Source organism: Phaethon lepturus, unplaced genomic scaffold (assembly GCF_000687285.1).
Source record: "Phaethon lepturus isolate BGI_N335 unplaced genomic scaffold, ASM68728v1 scaffold11368, whole genome shotgun sequence".
Taxonomy (NCBI): Eukaryota; Metazoa; Chordata; class Aves; order Phaethontiformes; family Phaethontidae; genus Phaethon; species Phaethon lepturus.
The window spans coordinates 53,596-78,273 of record NW_010559761.1 but is presented as its reverse complement, the minus strand read 5'-3'; the positions used below and the strand labels follow the sequence as shown (position 1 = coordinate 78,273).

Genomic DNA, 24,678 nt, shown 5'->3' with positions numbered 1-24,678 from the left:
CTTTCCAACCTTAGTGATTCTGTGATTCATGCCTTTCTGTGCAGACATCTGATAGCTGGTTTTGTTTTCAGCTCTGCTGCTGATGTAACTTGCAAACACCGTTTTGAAAGGCTTGAAGCAAAGGGAAGTGCTTTCACCAGCTTAGAGCATGAGTGGTCACATCCTGTTAGCATCAGACAGGAAATTTGAGAGACTAATGGAAAAGTGAAACTATTGATTTTAGAGCAAAGTAGCAGAGATTAGGAACAGAATTATTATGAACTTAAATTCTACTTGTAACAAGCCCGAGTTCAGTATTTTCAAAGAAATGTGATATTTGGGGGCCTGTCTGTTTTGTTTTTGTGGGCTTTTTTGTTTTTTTCTTTTTTGGTTGGTTGGTTTGGGGTTTTTTGTTTGTTTCGGGGTTTTTTGTTTTTAAATGCTCATCAAAACAGAAGTAGACATGTGTTTAAACAAAAATATCCCATGGGGTTCTGGCAGTTATACAGGTGCTGTTGGGCTGCCAGGTAATTGGATGATGGAGGTGTGCAGGAAATCTTCAAAGAGTTTCAGGAAAGAGAGATGTTGCACTGCATGATGCTGTCTCTTCTGAGTTAGTATTTAGTGTGTATCCAAGCTTGCTGCTGATATTCCTTTCTTTCATTAGGTTGTGGTCTTTAAAATTGTTGCTTTGCTTTTCTGCTTCCAGTGATTTCATTCTGTTCTGTTTCATTCTGTTCCGTAAAAATATACGACCATAGATAGATTGAGTGTAGGTGGCAAGGTTTTGGTAGTGGGGGGACTGCAGGTGTGGCTTCTGTGAGAAGATGCCAGAAGCTGCCCCCATGTCAGATGGAGCCAGGTCTAGCAGGCTCCAAGATGGACCCACTACTGGCCAAAGCTAGTCAGTGAGTCAGTGATCTTGGTAGCACCTTTGTGATAACGTATTTAAGAAAGTGTAAAAAAACTCTGCAGACACCCAGGTCAGTGAAGAAGGAGTGGCTGGAGGGCTCCAGGTGCTGGAGCAGAGATTCCCCTGTAGCCCATGGTGTGAAGACCATGGTGAGGCAGGCTGTCCTGCTGCAGCCCACAGAGGCCCATGGTGGAGCAGATCTCTACATGGCAGCCCGTGGAGGACCCCATGCTGGAGCAGGTGGATCCTCCCTGAAGGAGGCTGTGACCTGATGGAGAGCCCATGCTGGAGCAGGCTCCTGGCAGGACCTGTGGACCCATAAAAGAGGAGCCCAGGCTGGAGCAGGTTTGCTGGCAGGACTTCTGACACCGTAGGGGACCTACATTGGAGCAGTCCCTTCCTGAAGAACGGCACTCTGTGGAAGGCACCCAGGCTGGAGCAGTTTTGTGAAGAACTGCAGCCCATGGGAAGGATGCATGTTGGAGAAGTTTCTGGAGGACTGTCTCCCATGGGAGGGACCCGATGGTGTAGCAGGCCAAGAGTGTGAGGAGGAAGTGGCAGAAGCATGTAACAAACTGACCACAACCCCCATTCCCAGTCCCTCTGCACTGCTCACTGCAGGGAGGAAGTAGAGAAGCTGGGAGTGATAGTGTGGCTTGATGGGCACCTGGCAGACAGTCAGGGTCAACCCACTATATAGATAGAGTCCACTGTTGTAACAGAGGAGATCTGATAGAATTACAGTCTTTGATTTGCCCTAGCTTCTCCAATAATTTTTTTCCAGATAATTGATGAATTACACAGTCACTTACTACTTCGCTGGCTTTTAGAAAGTGTCAAACACTGCTTTTAACAGTGGAGGGTTGATCGCAATAATTAAATCAGAGGCTAGTGGTTGATGCTTTGTCTGCTGTTAGATCAGTTGGAGGAGGGCTAAACGTGTATCTGGAAGTAGAGAACCCTCAATTACAAAATGAAAGTATTTATTTATTTATTTATTATTGGATATAGTGGCCTTCTTGAATAAGTGCCATAATACCCTTTGATCAGTTCGGTTTTGCTTATCAGTTTTGAAACTCCAGAGTGCTCCAAGTAATTCATGATCTCAAATGGGATAGACTATATGAACTGTTATCTATCTTGTTAGATGTAAGGCAGAAAAAATAAGATGAAGCTTTGACATAGGTTGTATTAAGTAAATTGTGTAGTTTCACAGCAGAACATTTTTCAGTTTCAAACTCTTACCTTGCTCTCTTTTTGATCATACTGGTTAAGCACTACTATTATACCACCTATCTACACTACCATAATTATCTCAGAAAACACTTAATTTTTCTCACAAATTTGAGACTTCACAAAATAATTAGCCTTTACCACTACTGAACCCTTAGGAAACCTTGTCTGCATAGTTGTTGCTACCTTGAGGATATGGGCAGTTCAATAGGTAGCATTTTCCTTTGTGCCATTTTGTGTAGTTATTGTGGAATTTGTTTCCTAGTACTGTCACAGTTAATGTATGTGAATGAGTGAAGACTACACTTCACTAAAACACACCTACTTGTGTAGTTTAAAGCACCCATTTTTGAGTTTGTTACAGATACTACAGCATCTCTGATCCTCAAATAAGCTTGGAAGGGGTGGTGTGAAATAAATGCTTAAAATGATTCATGGAGGAAAAAAAGATCAGAAATTTGATAGTTTATAATTAGCAAATGTATCAATTTAAACTAGATATTTTTCTAATACTGAATTTTTTGGAGTGAAAGATTAAGCTTTCTGAAACAGAACACAGCTAATTCTCCCTTATGACTTCCAACTTCTGAGCCTTTAATGATTACAAAGAAAGGCTTCTGATTATAGAGTGGTATTTTCCCCTTCCTATTCCTTCAAGAAGTTAAAAAAACCCAACCACAACTGTGTGAAGATCCCGATTTTTTTTTTTTTTTTTTTCCCCTCTGACGGCTGTGAACACTGAACCTGAGGTAGACTTGTGCCAAGGCTTTAAAGGTTTAGAGAACAAGGGGGTTTTGTTTGTGAGGGTTTTTTTCCCCCGTCCTCTGAGTTCTGTAGTAGATCTGCCTCATAAAACTTTAGAGATGTTAAATGGTAAAGAAAAATGAGCCATCACTGTGTTGTAGATCTGCAAAGCAATTCTGCGTTGTTTGATTTGGTGCCTTCAGATGGTCTGATGGTGTGGTATATTATGAAATGAAGATTTTTCTGCTTGCTAGACTTCCCTGTTTCGTGGGAAGGGAAACAATGCTATACGTCGTGTTCCCTTTTACCGTCTGTGTATTTACCCAAACTACCCATGGAGAAGTTCTTATTTTGAGCCATAGAAGAAAAGCATGTGTTCTGTTTGACATCACATTTTCCTGTCTTGGTAATTATAACAGTGGACTCTCTTCTGTGGTACATCCTTTCTTTCCTCCATTACAGTTGTTCTGCTTGCGCAACTGATCACAAAATAGGTGGACAGACAGATAGGGAGGGCTGTGTGTGTCTGACTGTCTATATGTAAGTATATATTGCAGAAGTGGTGGTGTATAGTACAGTAATACTTGCTGTGACTATCCTACCGCACCCATTTCCTAGAACAGCAGTGCTAAACAATTCTTCATAAAGGTGTAGGTAAAATTTGAAAAAACGTAAGACAAATTTGAACTAAATCACATTGCATAGTTTCCTATACTTTCTTAAATGCACCTCTCTTCATTCATTCTGGGGTTTGAGGCATTATAATTAGATGTACGCTCAAGTTGATCAAATCAGTGGTTTTGGGGGAGGGTTTTTTATTTGATACTTAGATGTGAGTGTGGCTATTTTGGCTTGAGACGTGAGCTGTGAGTTAGGTACTTTAGCTGGCATAACTGACTGGAGATATGACCCAGCACTGTGATGTTGTGCAGGCATGTGTTTAGAGTGTTGTGGATTCATGTGATCTTTTACTTCCCCACGCCCCCCAAAAGGCAAAACAACCAACCACAAGATATCCCTTACAAATAAAGGAATAAGTTAGGAAAACTAGGGGTGTGTGTCTAGCATTATTAGTCCTTGGGAGTTTCTTTCCTTCAGAAACTTTTGAGACCTGAGCAAATAAGACTAGGTAAGACGAGAACAGCCACTGAAAAAGAGGGGGCAAACAGTGCTCTTTTTGAGGGATTTAAATGAAAGAGAGTATCTTACTTTTTTATTTACATGAACTGTATAGTGAACTTTTTTCATATTCTGTAAACCAAAACATAATTCTCAGAAGCTGAAATGACTGGACGAAGTGAAGTTACTGATGGCTGCGGCTAGTATGATATGTCTTCCCCTGCCAGACTCCTGGTAATCAACTCACACATAAAATCTCTGCTTCCAGTCCTTGTTGTTTCCAAGTCATACATTCTTCCGTTTGTACTCCTGTTTGAAGAGGCTGCTTTGGTGCTTCTTTCTGAAGTGGTGTGTTTTTCCACAGCTCTGCAGATCTCTGAAGTAAGAGAGACAGTATTTATTTTTGTTAAAGGCTTTTTCTTTTGTAAATATTGCCCATGGAATTCCTCTTGTGTCTTTGCATGTGACCTTTGAGGCTTGGAGAAGGTGTGGGTAGCTCTGACCCAGTGAACACATCAGCTTCAGTAGCACCTTTGGCATCTGGCTGTGGGTGGCTGGAGGATGTCCCGCTGGAGCCTGTTCCTGTGGAAGAAGCAGGAGGAGGTTATGCTGTATCTTGTGCTGACTTTCCCATTCTGTGGAAATCGCCAGTGTGGAATTTGCAGTCTCTAAACTTTTTGCATTGCAATACAGTTAAATATTTTTATTTTTAGATCACTTTAAATTTAAATAACATGGCTAGAGTTTTAGGGGAAGTGTTAAGTGTTCTTGATCATTAATCAACATTGTAACAAAATCCTAGCAACATCGAAGCATTGTTGAAGAAAGCCTTGACATCTCACTATTCTAATGGAAGTTTTTTCTATCCTTTTAATGGATGGATGTAGTACCTGACTGTATCCAGCCTGAGTGATACGTTGTACTTCTGTTTAGTGAAAACACTGAAGTACAGCAATCCCTTGATCTGTTGTCATAAGAATTAAACATACTATTTTCCTCTATGAGCTAGTTGCTCATAGAGGAAAATCCAAGTGCATGACTCTTTTTTTCTTTTTTTTTTTCTTCTATTAGTAAGAAGCAGGGTCTTGCAGCCTGTGACTTCATATAGTGCAATGGCCATGCTATTTTATTTTCTCCCTGTATTACTAACATGCTGTCTCTTTGGCATTTGGAGAAGAAAACTTCCTGTCACCAATCCAGAAATTGAAATATGATTTCTGCAATTCCAAAAACCTGGAGATTAAAAAAAACCCCACAAACCAAAACCGCCACATTTCAATTTAGAATATTGGCAGTTTGATTGAGAAAATAAACACTCAGTGCTGTTTTGGAAAAGTATGTATTTTTAGACCAATTTCTTGAGGAAATGAAGCTTACATGATTGTGCTGTCTGTATGCGCACATTGATCCTTCCTGAAAAATTGTTGAGTCTGTGATCTGATTTCAGCCAAACATGAAACTTGAGGTGACATTTTGAAGATCATTGTTCCTGAATTTTGTGAAAATTCATTCCTAATTACAAGAGAGAGACCTAACTTCTGCTCTGGCTGAGGAGAAAAGAGGCAGAATGTGGCTGGTGTATGTTGTCAGTAATCAGCTGGTCTGTTTACACCGTTTAGGTTTGCTGTCTCCTGCTGAGCAAGAATATTGTATGGAGATTAGGGGGGACTGTTGTAGCAATGATTCAGTTTAAAGGAAGAAAGATAACATTTCCATAGCAAGGTGATGTTTCCTTAGTTCCAGTGTTGACAGCACGATGTGTTGAAGTTTTCCAAACTGAATGGATTTGCAAAAAGTCACTTATTTACTTGTGCACTTGGAAACATCTCTTTTTAAACTGAAGATAGAACAGTTGGTAGAAACCATGCTGGTTCTTTTTGTGGTATTCTGTCTTTAAATGAGGGATGTGAAATTAAGGTACATGAATTTAACCTTATTCATCACAAAAAAAATTGAGCTTTTTTATAACTACATTTTAATGCCCTGTAGAGGGTGGATTTTATATATTAAGCAAAAATACCATCTGAGTAACCTTTGCAAAGGTAGGGATAAGCTATGTTGTGAAAACACAACTGACGCTTTAGAACTCCTGCTTGTAAATTCTCTGCTTCTCTGCAATGTAGGGCTATGTTAGTAGGTGGCAAGTTGCAGGCCAAATTTTGCCTTTTTCTTCTGGGGTCTATGGGTGTTCTAACCCCACTTAATGCCACTAAATCAGGCACTGCATTTCTGCAATTCAAAAAAAATTGAGATTTTAACAAACCCCACCAGGTATTAATTTAGAGTATTGGCAGTTTAAGAAAATAAATACTCAGTGGTGTTTTGGAAAAGTATGTATTTTTAGACCAATTTCCTGAGGAAATAAAGCTTACATGATCGTGTTGACTGTATGCACATGATGGTCCTTCCTGAAAAATTTGGAATCTGTTGTATGTAAAAGAAAAGATCTGTCAGATTTAAAAGAAAATAAATAAATTCTCTCTCTCTTCTACTCTCTCTCATATATATGTGCAGATCTGTATACACTTCTTTATTTTTTAAGTATTCAGCCTTGTTTTTTAAAATCAACCAATTTCTGTTTTACAGTGCCTGAAAATGACAACAAAGCGGAATTTGTTTGTGCGGCTGGTGCCATGCCGCTGTCTGCGTGGAGAGGAGGAAACAGTCACTACGCTTGATTATTCTCACTGCAGCCTGGAACAGGTGCCGAAGGAGATTTTTACTTTTGAAAAGACCTTGGAAGAACTCTATTTAGATGCCAATCAGATTGAAGAGCTTCCAAAGGTATGTTGGGTGGTTTTCCTTTCAGTTACATTTATGAACTCTGTTACTTCATCAGCATTGTAGAACCTGATAGATTGTAGCTTCCTCCTTCAGCTTTTAGACTGCAATTTGCCAAATATTTTTAAGTAAATGTTGGTCCTAGAAGCAGCAGCCCTGGTAGAAGGAATGTTTTATGTGTTCCAGCTTCACTAGTTTGCTACATGAATTGGGATGAAACTGCTTAAGGAACTGATCCAGCCCAAGAGAGATACATACTAGAGGCAGGCTAATCTACTTCTGTCGCAGTGTCTGCTCAAACTGACTAACAGCATTCAACAAATTGCAGCATTATTTTGAATCTCTGATAACACATGAAGATTAGAAGCAGCAAGATTAATGTCTTGTTCAGATCTCTGTACCCACAAAAGGTGGCTACAATCCACAGTATCTGTTGAGTTGAAGTCCTTTCTTCTTCTATACATGGCTGAAGAGACTGTGAAGTACCTCAGAGTGTTCAAGTCTAAAAACTAGAGAGCTGGAATGCCCCTTTGATGACATGTTTGTTACAGAAATTAGTATTTGTCATTTGTTTTGAAATCTGAAAACAAACTGCATGCTGAATTAGCAGAATACTAGAGAAAAGAATGAAAATTTTTTGCCAGTGAGACTTTAGAGAAGTACAGAGTGATCACTGGAATAGACTTGTTTCCATTACTAGGCCCTATCTTAGTGGAATTAAAAATGTAGTAGTTAGATGAAAGACTTAATATTTAAAATTGTTGTGTCACAACTGTGTGCAAATCTTCACTGTCACGCAGGACAACTATAGAATACTTTGTTTGATTTTTTTGAAAGTTTGCTATACCACTTCAGGTTTTGCTGGTTTGGATAATTTCAGGCTAGTAAATCGGCAGTTATCAGAAGCCCTGAATTCCAGTAAAGCTGGCTTAAATATCTGAGTGCTTTTGAAAATCCAACCTTAAATGCTCATAAGAAGCCCTCAATAAAAATCTGTATTTTTACATTGAAAAGAGCTAATAACATATAAATTAAAACTAGACATTTTGACAAAGTCTGTTATAGTTTAGACCTTCCACTATTTTATTCTTGTCTCGTCCCAAACAGGTATTTCTTTACGCTAGACTTAGTCACTTTAGGTTTTAGTAGCTTGCTTTTAAAGACTTTGTGTCAGCATTTGAGTGTTTTTCACATGATTTCAGAACTTCATCCTGTCTGTCATTCTTTACTGGAGGAGAATAACATTGCACGCTTAAAAAATAGAATAAAATACCTTTCTTAGCAAAAAAAAAAAAAAAAAAAAGAAAAAATCTTCAGAACTCTTCTTGCATTAAATTCCTATTTCCTACATCAGAAGAACTAAATAAACATCTTCCTCCCAAACTCATCATTCTCTAAAAAATGCTTTTTGGTAATCTTAAGAGGAAGACAGACTGTACTGTAGCAATCAAATGGATGCATGTTCAGAAGCAGTGGTTAGTCTGCTTTGTCTTCCTTTTCTATTACATGCCATTTGATTTCATTAGTCACTTCCAATATGGAATTCGCATTTGATACGTAAGTTAAGTGAGAGGTGGGCAGTCTACCACTTGGCCTAGTCTAAGATTAAATTATCCACGTGACTAGAAAGACTGCTTGAATGTTTGTTTTGTTCCTTTTTGCTTTTCTTTGCTAGAACTGCAAGGACCTGTAATAACCTACACTTGCTTCATGTTAATGTGATTGTACATTATAATAGGTCACTCTTACAGGCTTATTTGTGAGAAGCTAAGCATTTTTTCAGCTTTTAAGTAATTTTGATGATAATTTTTTCCTTTCAACTTTCAAAAGCAAAAAAATCCACATATAAATTCAAATACTGTAAAGGAAACATTATTTAGTCATTTGTCAGAAATTGTAATCTTAAAACTATCCATAGACGATCCATAAAGGAAGGCCTGTAATGTCTGAAATAATCCTAGATGATTTAGAGCTTAAGTTTCAAGCTGTGTATGCCTTTTTCCTAACTCAAGCTTTTATTTAGTCTTTTAACGCTGAAAAAGGCTTCTAATTAAGCCATCTCAGATGAAGAGTGCTGTACTTAGTAGGCTGTCTCCAGCTTTCTGAAGCCTGGTTAAGACATTACCACTCTTCCCCTTTCCTCTTTGCCCTCGGTGGTGTGGTGTTCTCCCTGTTTTGCAGTCAGCTGCCCTTTGTATGCCACAACACAACTGGTTTGGGGCTACCTTTTCAACCTTATCACTGACATAGCCTGTCAGTATATGTGGCTTCTAAATTTTTGTTAATTGCCTCCAATCTTTTCAGAACTCCAGCATACATCAAAAATCAGTTCTTAACAACATTGCTCCTTAATTGAGTTGACTGGCTGAGGGCACAGCATGAGCAAACTGCAGTGGAGAGAAAGACGGTGGTAGAGGTGGACTTTGCTTTACATGAAGCACTGGTGTGTAGTCTCAGTTTCGTCTGAGATGCTTTCATCTTGTGTGTTAAATCACATCTGAAAATGTACTCTGTTTATCCCAAGTGCCACAGTGTGCATTTGAGCTGAAAAGCTCAAACTGCAGCAGTTTTAGTTTTCCCTCTCACTTTGCTGTGTGGAAGAAATTGGAATTATTCAGTAAAATAGCCCTTAATTGTATGACTTCTGGTGTTTTAGTAAGCAATAATGATGATGTACTTAATCACTGAATATATGAACATTAAAAAAGAGCAACAACAACAGAAGGAACACCTACAAAGTCAACACCGTACAAAACTCACCTCCGTTTTCCTTTAGGGATCTTGCAATTCCCTGTGCTGCATTTGCTTTCACATGACTAACCAGGGAAATTTCTACTGATTCCAAGAGTCCAGATTATTGTTTTCAGGGATGAGTTTTAAGTATCTATTCTTGCTTGAAGTACTGAAATAAAGGAGTGGCTCCAAAATGCAACTCATCAAAGTTTTCCTTCCCATATAGTATCCTAAGTGACTTGTAACTCTTCAAAGCCTTAATGATATCAACTAGTTCTAACAGGTGCACATTTCTGAGGAATTGGAAACATCAGTAGGCAAGTTAGATCTCATTCCTTGAACTGTCCATCTTGCTAATTTACGTCTGCTTTTGTTCTGGGGTGGTATATGGAAACATTACATGAATGGGGCTTGTTCAACAGCCTGTGATTGAAATAATGGCCTTGGAATTGAGAGCGACCCAAGAAATTTTGGTTGAAGTAAACCCATTGCTATGATGTTGATTGGGATAATTCCACGTTTTGTATGATCTTTTCTCAGAATTCCAAAAGAAAAGAACACTAAGTCCAGGTTTTTATGAATGATCTTATCCAAAATTGTCGGGAAAGGAGTATTCATCATAAATTGTTCAGATGAACCTTTTCAGCCACTTTCTTACAGATACTTATTTTGTATCTGTAAGCTTCCTACATGTCATTTGAGGATCTTTCTTCCATTACACTAATATTACTTGCCCTATTTTGTCAATTTGTAAAACTTTTGGGTAAGAATCTCAAGGTACCTTGCATAAAAGAAAAGATCGGGCTCTGAGCTAATAGTTGATGCAAATTATAATGCACGTATACAGAAGAGATTATTCAGTTTTCTGTGTTCTTATATGAAGCTTTCACTAGTTTTCACCATAATTTTGTTGGATATTTGTGTACTTGAGCTAGTAAGCGTGGAAGGGAAAAAAATACTGTAAGATAGAATGCAATAAAATTTAAACTTTTACAGAAGATCAATACCTACTCAAAACCTGTGTTCCAAAACTATTTGACTTTTAAAAATGCATCTATCAATTTTTTGGTTTTGTTTTTGAAGAAACTGTAGTTACCTCTGGGGTATCATACGGCATGTCTATGATGGAAAATATTTTGTGATGTTTGCAGGACTAACTACAGGTCACAATTTCTGAGATACTGGAAGGTATTTGTAGGAAGTGTTGAGCATAGCTGCTGGCTTGTGACTGCAGTTTTTTGTCTTCCTAAGCATTGTAAACTTAGTCAATTTTTAATAAAACTAGTTAAATAAAGTTTTTGTAGTCAAAGACTCTAAATAGTCTGTCCTTCATCTGTGAGGTCAGAAGTTTAAAGGCATTAAAACCAAAAGCTATATAGAGGAAACTAAGAGAAAGTTACATTCACTTTTTTCTTTGTTTCAATAGCAACTTTTTAACTGTCAGTCTCTGAACAAGCTGAGTTTGCCAGACAATGATCTAACCACATTGCCAGCGTCCATTGCAAATCTCATTAATCTCAGGGAACTGGATGTCAGCAAGAATGGTAAGTCACTTCACTTATTATATTGGGGTATTTAAAAGGCGAATCATCACTGACTGTACAAAGACACTAGTGAAAGTATGATTTCTAGAAGCAGCATAGCTTGTAAATTTTAAATTACTACTCCTGATCACTGCTTAACATAAAAGATTCTCTTTTGTGGTCTGGTTGTGATATTTAATTGCACCTCTCAAATTAATTGGTTTGTGCTTTGAGTTTCATTGCTGAAAACTGATACTGTAAAGTATTTTATATTCTCTCAAAACCCATATGCTCCAATTTATTACTTTTAGTGACTTTCCTCATGTTTTACTATACTGAAGAGGGTTTGCACAAGAGTTTGTAAAATTTTGCTGGATTCTATTGTTATATTTTGTTTCGTCTGAAAATTGCAGTAGGACTTGGCTGCTTTGCTCTTCTGCTCTGGGGATGGTAACCTCTTGTCACAGTGACTACAGACAATGACTGGTTCACTTGTCTGACTTGTTAAAAATCTATCATTCTGTGTGAGTCAGCCTTTTATATATTATGAAACGTCAGCCAAGTATTGTATACATGGCTTTTTGTTACTGGTGCTGCTTTGGCAAGCTGGCAGATATGTGCAACTGTGAGGAAATTGAAATAACATTATCATCAGACTTACTTGTGTGACTTATTTGAGAGAAAAGAGTTCAATCATGTTAATCAATGAGGATATAATAACCTTCTCTTACTAATTCAAACTGAATTAAGAGGACCTCTCCTTGAAATCATATTTGTAAATAAGAATTACATAGATATGCCAAAGATTTTATGGTAGGAAATTCATGGTTATTTGGACTGCTAGCTAATTATGACTCCACACAGTTAAGTAAGTTCTCCTTTATTAAGAACATATTCCAGTTGTTGAGGTGTTGGCATTCTCCTTGATTGTCCATTGTAGCCCAGTCTGTACTTAAACTGTTACTTTATTATTTCTGTCTAATGAACGCAGCATTTAGTGTGGTAAATTGACCTGATTGTCATGGCTCTGTTCCTGGTACAAGTGGATTAATAGTCTTTCTTAAAGAACACTGGCCTTAAACTTTCACAGTGACACACAACAGAGAAAGAATCATCTTTTTGTCCTAGACTGAACTATTGAAAGGATTAACTGTTTCCAACACAAGTTCTCAGTGCAGAAGACTTAAAAGCAGCAAAAGGGCATTTGAGTTCTAGTGCTGGCAAATTCCTTGGCTTATGTACATAAATAGGCAGCTGGTCACTTACCAGCTAGAGAGTTACTTGTCCGTCCAAAATGGCTTAACCTTTAGCTAAGCCTTCAGAGAGCTGCTGAAAGAGCACTTGTTCCTCTGAGGCATATAAAGAATTGAAAGAGGCAATCGCTGAATGGTATGCTACCCCAGTAAACTCTGAAGCTGTTTTCTTGGTGTTGTTTTGTTTTTAACACCTTTCAGTGAAATGACAGGACACAAGTTTATTTAAACTATTATCATGTGCCTGTTCTCAATCTTATCATGGTTTGGATAGCTTCTCTGCCTAGTGTTGCACATCAAAAATAGTCCTGAGGTCACATGCTTGTTTACTTGGGACATTGTGTCTCTCACTATTCCTGAAACTCAACAACCTGAATTAAGGTCCCTGTTTGTCCTGGTTGGGTGAGGTAAGAAGTAATGCTGTTTATTCTGTGGTAAATTTGGTATTATTTGAGACTTCAGTTTGGCTTAAGTGCTGTTCCCTTTCTGTTTCCCTATCCACTGTTGCAAGCACAGAACATTTTTCTCTTGACAGCTGCAGGCCTGTTCTCTTCCCCTGTGTCTCCTTTTCTCTTGGTACGAGTTTACTGCTCAGTTTCCCACTGTCCATGATTGTTCTGATGTGTGTCTATAATAGAGGAAAATAGGAGGGCTTTTACTAGTTTTGCAAGACTAGCAAATCTGATCAAAATCTCTTGTTCTTCCTTTATTTGTTAGATATTGAAAGAACACTGTGGAAGCAGTGGACTTTGTGGGAAGCACGGAGATTGCTTCCCCTTAATTTATTTACAAAAAAATATACCAGAGATTGATCACCAATCTTAGTGCAGGATGATAAGAGATGCCAAACTGTAAAATAGAGTGTATTTTTCAGATTCCTGTGATTGTGGCAAGTGAAGGTGATAGTTCCTATATTTTTCTTGCAGTATTGATAGATCGTGTTTTCTTCTGATGTCGATGGAGCTAAATAAAGAAGCTTCAGTTTTAAACTGTTACTTCATAAATTGCGGAGTCTGGATCACAGAGCGAGACCTGTTGCTTTCCAAGTAGAACTACATACATATTTGTATGTGTGTGCATAGTATTTGATGTTTAGAAGAAAATAAAAATTGCAGAAATTCTTCAAGGTAGGAGATGTGTTACACAGAAGGTGTTAGTCCAAGGAAGCTATTTTTATGATGTCTTAGTAGCTCATAAAAGGTCTTGCTTTTTTAATTTCAGATTTAAATGTGTCTAATTTCATATATACAATATATAAAACTGTGTAACAGAAATGTGGCAGATGTGCAAATGTGGATACTTAAGAATATTTAGTAATATTTAATCAAAACAAGTCTAGTGTCCTGTCTCCAACAGTAGCATGCATGTTTCCCTGTATGATTCCAATGTCCACCACCACCTGTTACTGGGCCACCTTGAGCTAGACAGGGTGGGCTTTTTATTTGGTCTTCATTTGACTCCTCCTCTGTCAATATATGTAGTCTCTGTGTGAAGTGATGTACATTTCAAGGCATGTGCTGGGTTATGGAGTACAAGCCTCTAAGGTTGTGTGTTCTGGAGCATACAGAAATCTTTGTACAAGGGCTTTTGATTTGGAATATATGATTCATGGCTGCTGATGAGGTCATGGAGTAAATGTAGCCTTAAAATAGCAAATTGCTGCTATATGTGCAGGAAGCATGGAATACAGTTAGTTTTAACTCTGCCTTTAGTCTTGGCAATAGGCAATAAATTCTGTAGTTCTTTGGTAGTGAGTACATCAGTTATCCTTTGATGGCATTTTAACCTGATTCCTAAGGCTACTGTGAACCCTCAATATCAGAGGTATTCCATTGCTTCCTTCCAGGTGTGTTTCAGCTTTGAAACTTTTAACTGAAGCTTGATGCTGTCATAGTTACAAAAATGAAATTATACTTGAAAAAATAGTAAAACAAATAAGCTACATTCCTATACCAAAAATTACATCCTGTGTTGTAGAAAGCATCAAGAGATGCCCTTTTCTCCCAGTCTTACTGGGTTACATCCTAAAGAGAAGTTGCAGCATACAGAATGTAAGACCTGTATAGAAAAATGAGCGCTTTATTTATGAAGCTTAAGGAAAACTTAAAACAATTTTATCCTCTATGGCCAAGTTTTTAATCTATCAACAGTTGTACAGGAAACAAAACAAACCCATCCACCAGTAAAACCCCACGGCACCGCTCTTTACCCCTAAATCTGTCTCTCTCAGGGTTTATTAACCTTTAAGGGGCAATAATTTCCTTGTGGCTCCCGGATGCCAGCCTTAGCCTGCACCTAGGTCATGTGGAAGACTCAAGGAAATACTTTTACCTCCTCTTTGAAGGGGAAAGCATTCATGTGCAGTGTACAATGGTGTATATAAATGGACAGAAGAGTTAGCTTTCAGGTTACTAGAATCAAGTGATTTGAAAAGCTGAAGCATACAATGAGGTGACTACCAGGGCAGTTGGGCTTTCCTGGAAGCCTGGGAAATGGGCTTGAAATCACTTGTGCCTGGGAAACAGTGAGATGGTCTATTTTTTCCCAGCTTGCAGGTAGTGAAAGAAAAAGCTTGAATTTTTAAGTTCCATACTATTATTCAGACCTTTGGAGGATTAAATAGCAAGATTAGAAAATAACAAGCAAGACCAAAAGAAACATGCTGTTTTAGAAATAAGGGTATCTTCAATAGTCTCTTCGGTATTAAGGAGTGGTTCTTTTCTGCTGCAATGTTACAGCAAATTTAAACATGTCAGTTTGTCAGTCTGTATTACAAGAAGTCTTCATGGAAAAATGTACGAACTAAACCCAAGAAAACAAAAATACATCCCGCCACTCACCCGCCTCTAGGCATATCTGCCTATAAAATTATTTTAAGTAATTTTTAAAGAATTTTGTTAACAGATGTAAATTTATATCAAATATGTTTTCTTCAGTGTTTTAAAGTCATCTGCTGATTTGGCATACTAGCTTTAGTACGCTGTGTGCCAGAAGTTGGGGAGTTGAAAAATGAGAATTCAGGAGAGTATCTAGTCTTATGTTACCCATCTGGTGCATTTAGGGATACGGTTTTTCGAGGAATTGAGAATTATTCAAAGATAACAGGGAGACTGATCCAAGTTTTATTTTCTGCAGGGAGAAGTAAGAGAGAAAGATCCTGAATACAAAAATAACTTGCTGTAGATTTGCTGTTTCTCCCCTTATACTTGGGGGTACTGGATGGGGCGGGGCAGGGGGAAGGCAGATGAGAGCAGGAGTTTTATGTTATCTGTGATGGTGAAATAAAAGAAAATATGATTGATACGCTGCTGACTCCTGAGCCTGTGGCTTTACTATAATGTATCATCATTTAGAGGTCATAAATTTATCCTAAGTATAGGCAGCTATTCTGTTTAAAGTTCTTTATTCTAATGTTTATAGTATTTTTTCTTGAATATATTGTCTGTTTTATTAAAGATACTGAATAGGATCTGTCTCTGCAGAATCAAATTATCTCTGTGTGTAAGAGAGGATGTAAACAGAATTTCAATGCAGTTAAGGTCTTGAATGTGGAATTTGAGTGTACATATCTGAAATTCTGAAATAAGTTTAACACAAATCTCATCCTGGACTCAAATTTTTGTAACACAGAAAAGACATTGTAGAAGTAATTGTCGGTTTTTTAGATGTGGGTTTGCATGTGAAGGCAGAATGTACCTTTGTTTTTCTAAAGGAATGTTCTCTGAGTAACAGTTGTCATGTATCAAGCAAAAGCAGCTGGATAGACAGCACTGAATTTGCAGCCCAGAGGGGTAGGATATGGAGGAAAAAAAGCAAAGCAGCTTTACATATTTCTGTTACACTTCAGTTTCAGGTTACTCTGAGGACTTGACAACACTCCAGCCATGAATTAGACATAGCTGAGAACACCCTGATGCTTGTCCAAGATGGCATTACAAACTGCTGCCCACAACCTTCCTAGTCTTCCACATTCTGCAATTTCACCCTGCCCTGGCATGTTTAGGTTTATGTAAATTGGTGTGTCAGGCATGTCTTCAAGAAGCAGCATTATTGGCTATCGTCTTTGTTTTCCAGAGCAAAGGCATTTAGGAACCTGTCATGCCACTCACACTCCTTCTTCTTTACATTGTGTAAGGAACATGGCTTGAGCAGGCCTAGAGATAACTTACTCTAAAAATCGAAGTTCTTCCAGACTGAGGATGAATACTTTAAAGACATGGGCTTGCTGGAGCATCTTAGCTGTGCCAGTACATGTGTATAAAAGGAATAAAAAACAAAAAACCCCACTGAACTGTAATCTTCTTTTCTCTGCTAATTTAGCAGTGCAAATTATTGTTGTTCAAGAAAGTGATGGCACTATCCATTTAAACAGATCAGGCTAACTTACAGTATAAAATAGGATTTACTACTGTCTGAACATCACAGAATTGGCATGAGTTTTTCGCTTCAGGTTAATAACTTAAAACTTTGAATTTCACAAGTGGTCTCAAAATAAAAATTGTAGAAATACTGAACTTTACTCAGACTTGTAATGAGTTCAAATCTATTAAAAAGCAGTTTACATCTTAATGCTACTGCTTTTTCCACATGTGGACACTTATTCTGCAAAAGAGCCTTTTGTCTTAATTGTGAATAAATACTCTATTACTGTATAAATGCGTGTAGTTAAGTACTTGCCTCATTAACAAAATAAGCACCAAATACATTGCCAACACTATTTTATTGCAAATCATATTATATTATAATAGTCATCGCAACCAGTAAGAGTACATTTTTCTTTAAAACTCATCAGAAAAGCTTAAAAATTCCTGTGTTTTTCTTTTCTTTTTTTTTTTAAATGAAAACACTGTTTAGCTTGTTTCTGTTGGATTTGTAGCTCAGCTGACATTTTTGCATTAATCATTACATGGACTGTAAAAATGTTATCTATTTTCCTGTATGAAAAACCTCCAGACAGTCCTCCAAAAAAAGATTAAACTTCCATTTTTGATTGTGTAAACTGAAAGGGGAGCTCCAAGTGTAGTCGTAGCTTATGACCCTGCAAGTGACCATCGTTAAAGGGAGGACAAATGGGAAAGGAAACTTTAAAACTTGCAGAGCGTGTAGAATTGGAGAAAAGGACTTCGTAACGTGAAGAGGGAGATGTGAATCTGCTTACTAAGCTATACATAGATACTTGTCAAGGAAAGTCATTTCAAAGAAAAATCAGGAAATACAGTGGAGTTTGTTTTCAGAATTTTGTGAATGTTTTCTAAGATTTTTAAATTAGTGATTTCCTTCATAAAAACTGAAGTTTTTCTAGGAAGGGAACTTTTCTGTGTAAACAAAGAGGAGAGAGTAGAGAATCAAATATTTAAAATTGCTGTTTTATTAAATCTGTAACGAGTTTAATGATAGGTTAAATCTATGACAGTTTTATTTTTTGAGTTGTACTTGAGAAAGGTAGGTTTCTTCCACAGGTCTCCAAACTTCTATATTTTTACCTTTAGTAAGAGACAGACAGAAAGCCACAGCTTATGTAATGCTGATACACAAGGAAACCCAAATTGCAAGGAATTTTACAATTCTGAGAGTGCAAGCAGAACAACTGATGTGACATCTAGCAGCTTTCAAAAGCCTTGGGATATCTGCAGAACTAGAAGAAAGTATATTTGCAATAATTGCTCCTTTCTCTTGAAAAGATTAATTTGGGATAGGTTTTCACTGAATAAGCCGAGACCTTCTGAGCTGCTTGGTGGCAACTAATGAACTGAGTAACACCTTGTACACAGGTACACAGCGACCAACCTTGTTCTAAGCTGCAACTCCAGCTCTGAGTGGGAAGGTGTTCCTGCTGCCCTGGAGCCTGGTCAGGCATCTCCTGGAAACCTGAGGTCCTGGTTAATCTGAAACCAGCCGTGGCAAGAAAAGAAAGAGGGGTGAACGTTCAAAAAGGAGGATGGATGGGTCAGCATTGTGCAGTGAATTGATTGGGTTCTAACATACTGCTTGTTTTTGAATAATGAAAAATGCTGCTTTTAATTCAGAAAGTATGCAGAAATCCCAAATTAAAGCAAATTAAGTAAGTATATAAGAATACAGACAGTGATTGATACTTTAAGTTTGCAGTTTAAAATTTCAGCTTTTGCAAACAGATTTTACATAATCTTGGTGAGAGTTGTGGCCTATATTCTTGAGCTCTGAAAATATTTTGATTGCCGTGTTTGGAACTGGCTGGAAGGACAGTTGTAGCAGAGGCCTGAGTGGAAGAACAAACCAGAGCTGCTCTTTTTATGGTGGAGCTTGCCCGGAAGTTGAGACCAGAATTAATAGATTAGCTGAGGGAAGAATGTATGTAATTAAGGGTGCTTTCATATGCATGCAAACAGGGCGTCTGTGTCCTGTGTAGTTGTAAAGGTGCAAGGTGGGATGGGTGCACAGCAGGTTGTAGTTTCATTTATTTTGCAGCAAGGGGACTTTCTGGTGTGCCTGCTCTTTGGAGAGAATATTTTCTCCTCACATTCCCCACAAACTGAGAGATCTAGCTGTAAACTCTTTCCTTTGGGGACATCATCCATACAGCTTTCACAGGCCTTACCTTTGTTAGTGATTTTCTTTCTCTGTGCCTTTTAGGAATTGAGCCAATACTTTTTTTTGTTTTTTTAGCAAGCCTGTTTAAAACATTCTGTGTGACAAGAGGTGTAACTTGACTTTGAGGCACTGCCACTGCTTTGTAGCAGTAATAGTTTCAATAACTGAAGTCTGAGCATACTAGTTTCAGCATTTGATTTTGAAGAAAGTACGACTGCATGACTACAGTATGAACAGCAGAGCAAGCCCTCATCTGCAGTAGAACTGAAACAGTAGCGTACTGGGGTGTCAGCTCTGCAGTCCATTGCAATGAAGGATACTGCCAGCAGCGGATGTGACTTGCACAATTTTCTGTAAATCCAGAATTGCTAATATTTCTGAGTGAAAAAAATCTGATGGAGAGGAAACGTCGTCCTAGTTTTTGCTCCTGCTCTGCAAGTTACACTGAGTCTTGTGATGTAGGTGAGGAGAGGGAGGAGATGAGTGTAACTCCAGATGGTGAGTGGGACCCCAATTATACTTACAGTGGCCTCAATCCAGTCTAAACAAAGAGAGAGACATTTGTGCATATTTGCTTTGATGTGCCAAAACAATCATTGCTCTCTGGGGAGTTAGAGATCGGGTGAAATTCCGTCCTTCAGCTGTGTTACATGATCCAGAACTGAGGTTGATTACCTTCAAATTTGTGGCCATAGACCCAAAATCCCTATATGACCTTTTTGGTATGCCCTTTGGGCATGTGCCACGGCTGATCTGGAATTCTGATTAAACACCACTTTCTAAGTTAGGCTGGTTAGTTGGTGAGTTTTTGCCAAGTAGAGTTCAGAGTGATGAATGCTTTCTGCTTTTGGCTTAGGACAAGAATTTTAGGACAAGAATCCTCTTCCTTACCTTACTCCCAGATTTTCCTTAACAATCTTCCAGTCCTGCCCTGTTCCCTGCCTTTTTTTTAAGTGTTGTTTTTGGTAGAAACTGGTCAGAGAGTATAAAACTTCTAAAATTTGGGAAAACAGGGAGGAAGGAACAGACAAGTAAATACTAAAAGCTATTATGTAAATCTCACTTCTGTGGGAAACTACACTACAAAAAGAACTTTGCTCTCCGTTCAGTTTGTATCTGGTAGTTAGAATTAAAGATTACCCGCAAATTGTATTTCCTCCTGTTGTGCTTTGCAAATGGTTGTAGTCCACAAGTGTGATGGTTTGTATTTTTTTTGGAAAACAGTGAGTGTGATCTGTAAATCAGCTACAGCACTGAAATGAGTTGGGGGTGATGGTTGTTACCATATAAAGTAGGAAACAGCAGGATGAAGAACCTGTTCATGTGATGCTTTTCAAGGAAAGTAGGATAGGCTGCAACAGACTAGATTACTTGGGGGTTATCTATTGCACTGTCTTCCTCCTGTATAATCCTTGAGTATCGGCATATAAAGCAGTAAAAAACCCAAAAGAAAAATGAGATTTAGAAAAGAATGTGGCTCTCAATTTGCTATGCTCATTTGATCAGATGCTTATGGAGAGTGGGGGTGGCTATCAAATGGATTAATTAGCACAGTGTTACAAAAGTAGTGTGGAAAGATGTTGTCATGGAGAACCTCAAGATTTGCGGAGCTTCCTTAACGGGGAAGAAGATTGAGGACACTAAGGGTAGATGGAAAGCAGAGAAAGAAGGAACAGATCCTCTTATGAAGTGCTCTTTACAGCCCTTTGTGCTTCTCTAATCTTTTCCAGTGTCTCTCTGCCTTCTTACTCTTCTTTCTTACTTTGGTAGGAGCTTTCTTGGTAGGAGAACTGAAAGAATCCTAATCCAACAGTAACTGCATGTTTCTAGCATGCAGGAGGAATGTAGCTGAGGAAAAATGGATGTCTGAAGATTGTTGTACAGCCAGTTAGTAGATGCAATTTCCTATCACATGGTAGAGAGGAGTGGTCTGCTAATTTTTTTTTCTCTTCTGAATGTATATACAAACATCAGGTATATTTCATGCTGTCATTCCAAATTTACTGCTCCTTTGATGGCTGCCGTTTACCCATATTGAAGTGTTGAGTGAGGCTGTTAAAGATGCCATGTACCACAACAATCCTGGCTCAAAGAAGAGGCAATATTAAATTCATGGGCTCCTTCATTGTTAGCTTTCTCATATCAGTTGAATTTCCGTTGTTGATTTGTTGTTAAAACTTGCTACTGCTTGCCCAAGGCATAGTCAAACAAGACACTACTGTAGAGTTCTCCAATTATGTACAAAAGCATGCTGATTTAACATGTCTGTATTTGGATAGCTAATATTTTATTTGGCTGTTCTTTTGAGACTAAGTTTACATTAGCATTCTCCTTTCTAGCAGATGTGCTGTGTGTTTTGTTTTCTAGGTAGTTACCACAGATTTAAGTCTTCTGTGCTTCAGTGAATTCTTGACACAGGCAGTGGAAGCTAATATTAATATTAAAAACATGAGATTTGACATGTTGGACCAGAGCAATCTTTCATCCAAAGACCAAGCCAAAGCCAGTAGTGTGACCATCTTTCAGAAAAACTAAGCTTAGAGAATCTCTCAATGTGATTCAAACAGCAAAACCATTGGCACAGAGTGAGTCTGAAACACAACTCAGCCTTGAAGGAGGAGCTTAGCAGTGGTTTACTCTGGTTAATGTAGGCACTTACTTTAAGAAGGTAAAGTTCCATCATCAACAGTAAAGAGGTCTTGATGTGCTTTTTAGACAACAGAAGACCACTTCATACAAATCATCCGTAACTTTGTACAGGCCTCTTATGTGCTATATTTTTGTTCATCTGCCATGGCTCAGGGCACTGTGTCATGTTAGATGCTTTCCATCTGTATGTTTGGATAGCCTCATTTGGTGAAAGAGGCTTCTTGCTACAAATGGAATTAAGAACATGTATATTTAAATTTCTTGGAAATGTGTTTCCCTTTATATGAAGATTATATGACAGCAATAGGTAATACACATTTCTAGTCTTTCTATGTTAGTTTTCTAATCTTTCTTTAAACCTGTCTTTGGACTGGAAAATATCACTGCTGCTTTCCAGAAAGGAGGCTTCATTACATTATAAGTATTACTTTCTTAGTTTTGGTTTTGAACTGAGAGTGATGAAGTAAATTGCATCAGTATTCCCTGTAGTCATCTTCTGCTTTGACTCCACTCACAGCCCCGGTAAACTTCACATGGTTTAAGCCATGTATATAAAGCTATATTTTTATTTACACATGTGTGTGTATATATGAGCACGCATGGTAGTAAACCAGAAACATCAAAAATCTTGGCCTATATTACAGTTGATGGTTCAATTCCTCTTGGTTCCCTCTGCTTCTATATTTCATTGTTCTCAAGTTCAACTAGCTGTTTCCCAAAAGAGTCTGAGGTACTTAGAGGTATTTATTAAACACCTGAATTAACTGTGTGGCATAGTGTGCTTTTCTTGCCTTTCACCTCTCAATAACAGAGTACACCAGCTGGTATGAGTCAAAGTAATAGTCTCAACCATTTAGTATGACAAACAGGTTCCTGTCAAGAAAGACCTAAAAGTCTACTTTGACAGAAATGGTGTTTCTACTTTAGTGGAATTTGTGGAAAAGTTATTGTGGTGATTTTGCCCCACAAATTGGTTTACGTGAAAGTGTTTTGTGACTACTTCTCTGTCAGGTGGTATTGCCATCTCTTAAGTCCTAATATACCACGTCAATCTTGTTACTGCACAACATAGAAAGAACCAAACTCTAAGGTAGCATCAGAAGTTGTGTAATTTCTTACGTAAGTAAAAACATACTTAGCAGTTGATACTTTGACACATTTTTTCTGCTTTGGTATTCTCAGAACACATACATGGAGAGACATAATCAAGTCTCACCTGCCAATCTGAATGAGAAGACACACTGCCCTTGTCTTTCTCTCTGCAACTGGACTGTAAGAGTTAATGTTGCTTGGAGCAGCATGAAATTTCATGACCCTAAAAGTGAGCATCCACAGAGTATGGTTCCTTCTTAGTGGTCTCATTACCTGGTTCATGCTGGCCCTTCCACACACCTGATAAAGCACTTTAGAAGCAGACACAATTACACGAGTTAATTGAAAGATAAAGAATGTAGATTTCTGTTATCTGAAAAAAAAACCAGTTGTTTTGCACTAACTTTATTTTACTAGCATATGGGTTTTTCTTGGAAAAAAACCCAGTGTATTCTTAATCCAAGTGGAAGGATTGTAGTATGAGCGGTTGTTATACTTAGGACAAGTATTTAAAAATAAACAGTACAAACGTAGTGATACATTGCAAAAACAGTTGCAGTTGTGATAACCATGTTTTTATTTGTTTTTATGTTATAGTAAAGATTGGGGTGAAAGGCTTGGGCAGTAAAATGATTCGGTGCTGATTTCCTACTGATGTGGTAGATACCTGTCTTCTGTTTTCAAGGCCTGTTTCATCAGTTTCTGACAAATACAAATTTGGCAGATATGTGGGTTGCAGATTCTCTCTGATGTTTTTGGAGATTACCTTGGAAAAAGAGGTTCCTTATTGTTTTAATTTTCAGACATAAATGTGTCTGCAGCATTTTTGCCCTTCTCTACAAATACTCTGAAGCTAACAGCAAGCATATGTCACGTTTTGGTGTATCTATTCAGAACCATGAATGCTGTAAACATATTTTAAGATTTCAAGCCTTACCATTTCACCTGGATGTCATACAAGTCATGAAGGCATGCATTTGACAAACAGATCCTCTTGGAAACTGTTCTGTTTATGAATACAAACTTTGTTATACTGTATGAATGCCTCTTTTTTTGTTTGTTTGTTTTGCTTTTGTTTTGTTTGTTTAATAAATACTACTGGGGCTGAGGGCCTGATCTTAAGTATGTTACAAAGTACGGGTACTTAAATATTTGGTAATAAGCAGTGGGAATCGTTAAGTGTACCGTGTCTCTAGAATGCTGCTTGGTGAGCTGCCTGCTAAGCTGCAATGTGAAATGCTTTAGGAATAGAGTAGTAAAAGAACTGACATTGCATAAGAGTATTTCCTTAATGAAAACTGTATCTAAAATGAAATAGCGGAGAACCAGTTCACTGGCTGCTAAATGAATGAAATTTTTTACGGCTAGTGGTCTTGTGTGCAACATTTTATACCTGTGATGGAGTCTAATTTCCCAACCTTTCCCTGTATCTTGCAGGCATACAGGAGTTTCCAGAAAATATAAAAAACTGTAAAGTCTTGACAATTGTTGAGGCCAGTGTAAATCCAATTTCAAAGTAAGTTTGTCATTTTTTGGATGTCTTATGTTTTGTGCAAACACTGCTGAGTCTCAGACTTGCCCCAACTTGCACCAACCCTTGGAGGCAAGGAGCGGATTTACCTGAGAAGTATCTTCATTAACCTCATTGCACTGTGACACAGTATAGCTATGTCATTGAAGTATTTTGCCCAACTTAATAGGCTATGTGGGCAATCCTACATTATACCATGTGGCTTTCTCAGCTTTAAGTCCATCACTTCTCTGTGAATATAGAGAAATGTGCAAAAAGTTTTCTTTCTTAGTAACAGTAATTTTACTCTAAAGCCTGTACCACTGTTTTTCAAACTTAGTTTATATGAATAGAATTTCCTGTCACCTTATATAGTGACAAAACTAATTTGCCAGAAGTGGCACGGCCAGAGATACAAACTTTGCGCAATATAAGTCTTCTGGAGAAAAAAGGTGTTGTGTAGGTTTACAATTAGGTACTCTAATGAATGCCTCCTCCACATGAAGTGTCAGGGCATCACAAATACACAGCAAGACTATATTTGTTGTTTATAGTTTTTATTGCCTGTAGATATTGTAG

The 24,678-nt window shown here is 37.9% G+C and overlaps 1 protein-coding gene across 6 annotated transcripts in view; it reads left to right on the top strand.

The window, feature by feature from the left end:
• The first annotated feature begins 6,583 nt into the window (after nt 1–6,583).
• ERBB2IP (erbb2 interacting protein) overlaps nt 6,584–24,678 on the top strand; it is a 64,179-nt gene continuing 46,084 nt past the window's right edge. For all 6 annotated transcript variants that reach the window (XM_010293476.1, XM_010293478.1, XM_010293477.1 and 3 more), the window contains exons 1-3: nt 6,584–6,772; nt 10,929–11,046; nt 24,027–24,105. In XM_010293476.1, the coding sequence (XP_010291778.1) occupies nt 6,584–6,772; nt 10,929–11,046; nt 24,027–24,105 (386 nt within the window). The remainder of the gene's footprint in view (nt 6,773–10,928; nt 11,047–24,026; nt 24,106–24,678) is intronic.